The sequence below is a fragment of the Parambassis ranga genome, chromosome 12 (assembly GCF_900634625.1).
Source record: "Parambassis ranga chromosome 12, fParRan2.1, whole genome shotgun sequence".
NCBI lineage: Eukaryota > Metazoa > Chordata > Actinopteri > Ambassidae > Parambassis > Parambassis ranga.
This window is the reverse complement of record NC_041032.1, coordinates 4,064,697-4,071,142: the sequence shown is the minus strand read 5'-3', so window position 1 is coordinate 4,071,142 and position 6,446 is coordinate 4,064,697. Positions and strand designations below refer to the sequence as shown.

The 6,446-nt window shown below is 42.4% G+C and overlaps 1 protein-coding gene across 1 annotated transcript; it reads left to right on the top strand.

The window, feature by feature from the left end:
• The first annotated feature begins 1,959 nt into the window (after positions 1–1,959).
• Positions 1,960–5,729, top strand: adra1ab (adrenoceptor alpha 1Ab). The gene is made up of 2 exons (XM_028418224.1): positions 1,960–2,872; positions 5,281–5,729. The coding sequence occupies exons 1-2, from the start codon at positions 1,960–1,962 to the stop codon at positions 5,727–5,729; spliced, it is 1,362 nt and encodes a 453-aa protein (XP_028274025.1).
• Positions 5,730–6,446: the final 717 nt, after the last annotated feature.

The window sequence follows — 6,446 nt, the reverse complement described above, 5'->3', positions numbered from 1 at the left end:
ATCAAAACTGTAGTGCTTCTACATTGCACACACAAATTATTCATTCTTGATAGTCTACGTCCTTTTCTTCCAATAGTGAATAAGATTAGGTAAAAACTCAGGGGATGGTGGCTGGAACGTCAATAGTGGAACAGACTAAAAACATCATTTCACACATCTTACACCACTTCATCATTTTGTCAGTGCGGTGCTATCACCTTTCTGCTCCATTCATATTAATATGAAGATGAATGAAACATGACATAAGAAAGACACAGAGAAGAGTTTTGACTCCAGAGGTTGAGCTGAGTAGATGCCAGTGCAGCAACTAAAATGTAATGTATGATTCATGTCATGCAGACCACTTTGAGATGTAAATGTGTCACCTGCATCAGACTTACTGGCTAAAAAAAAACTAGCACTCATAGCCGTTAGACATACACTGGGATTATGCATGGTATATAACAGTAATCCACTTTTGCCTATGTTGAATTGTCTTCACTGCCTCAGGTCAATGTGCATATATTTTCTGTTTCACACACTGCAGTCCTCAAACAGTGTGGAAAAAAAAGAAGTTTGTCAGACTTAATCTCTTCTTGTAGGCACTTCAGCACACTGAGAAATCTCATTACAACTGAAAATGTATTCTAAATATCACTGCGTTAGTTATTCAGCTGAAACAATCCTAGATATCCATTCACAGTCTGCTTCATTTCAATTCCCCCTCCGGGCACTGCTGTGGCAATCCTAGCATCAAGTATTTATTTGGCTGAATTTTGTTCCACCTCGCGGTGAGATGTGCAGTGAGCAAAACGCTTTTGATCGTGCATGGACACGTGACAAGCATGATTCAGTGATCCGACAGTTTTATCACAGCTGCTTTTTGTTTTTTTCCATCTGTCTTGTGCCTTATTTCACTTAGTGACATCCTAGATCTCGTACGCCGAGAGTGGTACTGAGTGGGAGCTGGGTAATATAGTGCCCTCCTACAGGTTCAATTCTTGGCCTGTCATCCGGTGGATGAGTTAAAGCCCGGTTCGCAGCCCTTCAAGGAAGCCATCACAAGGCTCCAGATGCAAGTCTGCTCTTAAAAAAAAAGAAATGATCTCTGCTTTCATTTGTCTTTGTACTGTCTGCATGCCTGGCTGGATTTCTCATAATCCCACAAATGATTTTCTTTTAGTCCCCGATCATTATTTCTGCTTGGAATGTCCATGTGTTTACCCCCCTGATTATATCGTTGTTTTCTATTCTAATCCTCGCCATGCTTACTGCCCAAGAACGTTTTTACTTTAATCGATCTGCCTGGTTAAGCAAAGGTTAACAGCAAATCAGATAATAATAATAGGATATTTTATGGTTGTCATTCGTTTGCTTGCAGAGGCAAAGTATGGATGTGCCAGTGTTGTGGATAAAAAGGAAATTGGTAATGCTTCTTAGTTCACCGAAGCAAAGGGGAAAATCAACTGCTAAGGGATATTTTTACCCTTTAGTCATAACTGGGTGATGTGTAATGGGTTTTTATAGCAATTTACTTTTAATGTGTTTTGTCTTTTGTGTGCTGTCTTGATCTGTTTTTGTTGTGCCAAAGACAGAGTAGCACTTAAGGAGTAATAAGCTTGTTTGGTTTATTCATCACAGCCTGGGATTATGTATGCACGGTTGGATATTCTTCATCTTTTTCTCTTGTTTTAACAGGTTTCTGTAGCAAAGCTTTTCAGTGACTGTCTTTTCTGTCTGGACTGTGTGACAAACAGTGACCGTGTTACTCCTCCGAAACATGACTTTCTGCCAAGGAACCATGTGATCAGCATTGTTGGCAAGAGCCACTGCATCTGCAAATTGACTGGAAGAGCAGTTTATGCAGCAGGAAAAGCTTTTATCTTCTGCACTCGGAGCACAGGGGGTGAAGCCGTGTGGTAATTTAAGACCAGATGAGGCGTCAACCTAACAGACACTTGATGCACCCAACTGCTTACAATGTTTCCCGCTGAGAACATGAGTGTTTTCTCTGCAGCAGATCGTTGTCCCAACTGCAACTCCTCTCACCATCCGGAGGTGGATGTGGCCAAGGCTGTGGTTTTGGGGGTGGTGCTGGTGTTGTTCGTGGTGTTTGGGGTCCTCGGTAACATCCTGGTCATCCTGTCCGTATTGTTCCACCACCACTGGCGCTCTGTGACACATTACTTTATCGCAAACTTGGCAGCAGCCGACCTGCTCCTCAGCTCGGCTGTCCTGCCCTTCTCTGCCACCTCAGAGGCTCTTGGCAGGTGGGTGTTTGGCCGGTCTTTCTGCAGTGTCTGGGCTGCCTTGGACGTCCTCTGCTGCACTGCCTCCATCCTCAGCTTGTGTGTGATCTCTATTGACCGCTACCTGGCTGTCAGCTACCCTCTGCGTTACCCTGCCATAGCTACTGGGCGGCGAGGCCTGACAGCAGTGGCTGCTCTCTGGGGACTCTCAGCAGCTATATCTGTGGGACCTCTGTTCGGCTGGAAAGAGCCCGACCCAGAAGATGAGACGGTGTGCAGAATCACAGAAGAGCCCGGCTACGCCTTATTCTCCGCCTTAGGATCCTTTTATATTCCACTGGCCATCATCCTGGCTATGTATTGTCGTGTATATACTGTGGCAAAAAGAGAGACCAAAACCCTCAGACAGGGCCAAAAGGGGGAAGACGTGCAGATGGAGGGGGTGCAGCTGAGGATACACAGAGGGAATGCTGCTCAGACGGAGAAACAGGAGGGCGACGAAGGGACTGCAATGCACAAACGTTCCTTCCCCCTGCCGAAGCTGCTCAAGATCTCAAGGGAAGAGAAGGCAGCCAAGACTCTTGCCATTGTTGTCGGTTGCTTCATTCTTTGCTGGCTGCCTTTTTTTCTGGTTTTACCCATCGGTAGGTACCTCCTAACCTTCTCTGCACAGTGTGATGTAAATCATCTTTGTGACAGCTAATGTAACAATAACCTGAAGCCTTACCCTGTTTCTTACTACCTAACCTTAACCAGTTGTAATTAAATGCCTAACAGCAAGTGAAAAATGAGATGAAATATATTGAAATAGTTTTTTTATGGTTTGACTGAGATCAGTGATTGCTGGAGTGGACCAGTGTGCATTTTTAATATTAGTCTGAAAGCTACCTCCCAGGTCACAGATGGTGAGATTATTACTGCATGCAGTTGATACCACAAACTGGTGTCTTATTAAAGGCTCATTTTTGTCTTTGTTTACATTCATGATCAGCCATATTGTAAGCTTAATCCAAAGGTAAACAAAAGGCTGGTCATGCCTGGAAGCTGCCATCTCTGGTCTTTTTATACAGAGTTACATTTGTTATGATGAAGGTAAAACAAAAAGGAACTTACTTTGCATGATTATCTCTGTGGACATTATTAGGGTTTCCAGGAGTTAAGTGGATACAAAAACATCAGTTTAGCTGCCTTTATTTTAGGTTATAATGTGATGGTTTACTGCCACATTTAAGCAGAGCACAGCTGTTTGTCAAAAGTTAAAATTTACACAAATCTATTAATTTGAAAATTTGAAAAACAAAAAACTTGGAGGAACAGTTTTATGTTCAGCACTGGTACTGCACATAAATAAATACGGTATTTAATTACGATTTCAAGGGGTTACACTACATCAGCAGACACAAAAAAAGTAATATTTCAGTTTGCAACACTGTCCAAATACTGTAAATAAAAAGTATACACACAAGAAATACAGGGACAAGCACTCTATGAAAATTCTAATAAAGTCAAAGCAGAGCTGACAAAGTGTCTTGGTGCAGGAAACAGTACCAGCCACAAAAAGGTGGATGGAAAATGATCAAATCCAAAAAATATGGATCTGGTAATTTCTCACCATTACTGATAATTGATGTAATAGGTGCAGTCTGAGCCACCATCACTTTTCCTCACGGTACTGTCATACATGACTCATGTTGAAAGCAAATTTCTTTGACATTCATTCAGAAGCGTGAATGTCAGTCCTGTGTAGCTTCTAAGATCAACACAGGTCTGTACAAAATGTTGTGCATCAGCCACAAAGCAACCATTAGGACACAAAGCCTGAGTCACTGTTATAATGTTTCCTCATCAAATGTTTTGCAGACTTTTCTCCTTCCCCTGCTGTGCTTGACTCTACTGCCCAAGTTTCACTGATGGGACATTGGAGAAATTCAATTATATAGCAAGCAAATAAAACAGCACATTATAGCAGAATGGGCTTCTACTGCGAGACAAGATGAAATAAGGCCAACTATTGCCGCCTCCTATGAAAGCTATTATAGATAACAAGCATAGGGTTTAATGGGCTGTAATGCCAGGAGGTATCCTCAGCCACCCTGTTGCCTCCAAAGGCAGCCAGTCATGGGAGGTTAGTTATGCATTTCAATTGAAACAGACCTTCACAGCTCACAGCTCAGTGCTCATTCAAGCTACAAGGCAATGATAGTCTGAGTCTCCCGGAGAGATTCTCTTATTTATTTACTGAATTACCTCAGATGAAAAGGCAGTATTGTGCTGGAGCACTTGTTGGTTAGCCATCTTTCCAAATACTGTGTGTCAACAGCCCAGCTTGTTAAACTCAAGGCAACACCATACAGCATATATAATAGGGGCTATGGAGTATGGCTTTTATAAGAAAATCAGAGCTGTGTGTGGGTGTTTAAAACCAGTAATGGGACCGTTACTGGAAACAAACTGGTCCCAGGTGGAGACTGACTTGGGTGAAGCTTCTTCAGCAATGGAGGTGCTTGGCTCATTTGAAGAGCTATTTTTGAGTCCCTATGGGAGGCTCCAACCTCCACTGTGTTCTCTGCCTCATAATACACCTAAACGCTTGGTTAATCTACATACAGGCAAAAGGGGGGGGCGTGTGAGTGGGCATCTATTTTTACTTAAAGTGAGTTGTATTAAACTTCACCCCCATTCAGTTGTTACCAAAAGGGAACTCCTAAATACAGAATTAGCTGGACATTTCAATATAGACATCAACAAACATTGTCTTGATGCCAATTGACAGTTCTGCATACGTTTCTTTTCTCAGCCCTAAATGCTAAGGCTGACCACAGCCTCTCAGTTTCCATCCTTACTTTCGTCATCATATCTGGATAAGGACTGAAAGAACACGATTTAATGTACAAGCAGCATAGTGGATCCCTATTGAGCACCTCACCATAAAGGTCTACCACAGCACAGCCAACCAGCCAGAGACCCCAGGGTTACACTAGAATGTGCTTTCTCCTGCTCTATTGATGCATTTTTAGTGATTTTTTTGTGTCTCTTCATGTGTCTTTTTTAGGATCCATCTTCCCATCCTGTAAGCCCCCTGAAACTGTCTTTAAGATAACCTTCTGGCTGGGTTATCTCAACAGCTGCATTAACCCTATCATCTACCCATGCTTCAGCCGGGAGTTCAAGAAAGCTTTTCACAATGTGCTGCGTGGCCGTTGCCTGAGATCCGGGGTAACCAAACCACAACCACATATCACCAGCCACTCCTCCAGTCCAGGCCTCGCCTCTAGCGCATCTGTTCCCTCAGTCGAAAACCGTGTCTCATCATGGGCTTGCTGTAGGGGCCTGTCAAACTCTTCATCATCTGTCAGTGGTCCAAATCAGTCTCAGAGAAAGAGTCTGCTGAAGTCTTGGTGCTTCTCAGCAAGTCAGACTCCAATACCACAGAAGCCCTCCAGTCACAGATCAGCAAAGGTCTTACAGCTGTCTCTGGGCGTTACAGGGGAGGCAGTTTGACTGGTGCATTAAGGGGATTCCCAGCATCTAATATAGCATGTTTGTATTTATGGAATATGACATTTAAAAGTGAAAAATACATTTGTATACACTGAACAGCCAATCCTCTCTTGTAATGTCAAATGTTCAAAAGGTGCTGCTGAGTAGATAGCAAATGGAGTAAAATATCAGAGAGCACTGGAAAGAAATGCAAACCTCTAAAGTGCAGAAATGAAAGAAGCTCAAAGTAATTTTTTGTAATAAGCATGACCACAAGGATATAAGACCATCAGTACTTGTCAAGAAATAAAAGAGATAATAACAATGAAAATGACATTGGAAAAGCGCTCCAGCTTGCAGAAGGGCCCTTAAGGGACGAGATTCTCAGATGTCCGGGGAATAATTAGAATTCACCGACAGCTCTAAGAAAGTGTAAGCTCCTGTATGAATGTCTGCTTTATGTCTCTGTTTGAATAGAGTTTACAGCATATTAGCTCATATTTCAAAAGAAAATGTTATTCGGCCGAAGTTTAGTAGGCCACAATTAAATACAAAAGTCCGACATTCAACCATTCTGCATCTTGTTCTGTTCAGCTTTTGATGTGTTGAATGGAATTCTAATGCTTTACACAATAGCTTGTGATGGTCTTCAATAAATAATAAGATTCTGATAAAGTACTATTTATGAATACTGGTTTTCTGTCCATTATGCATGAGCATCCAAGCAGCAATTGTCGG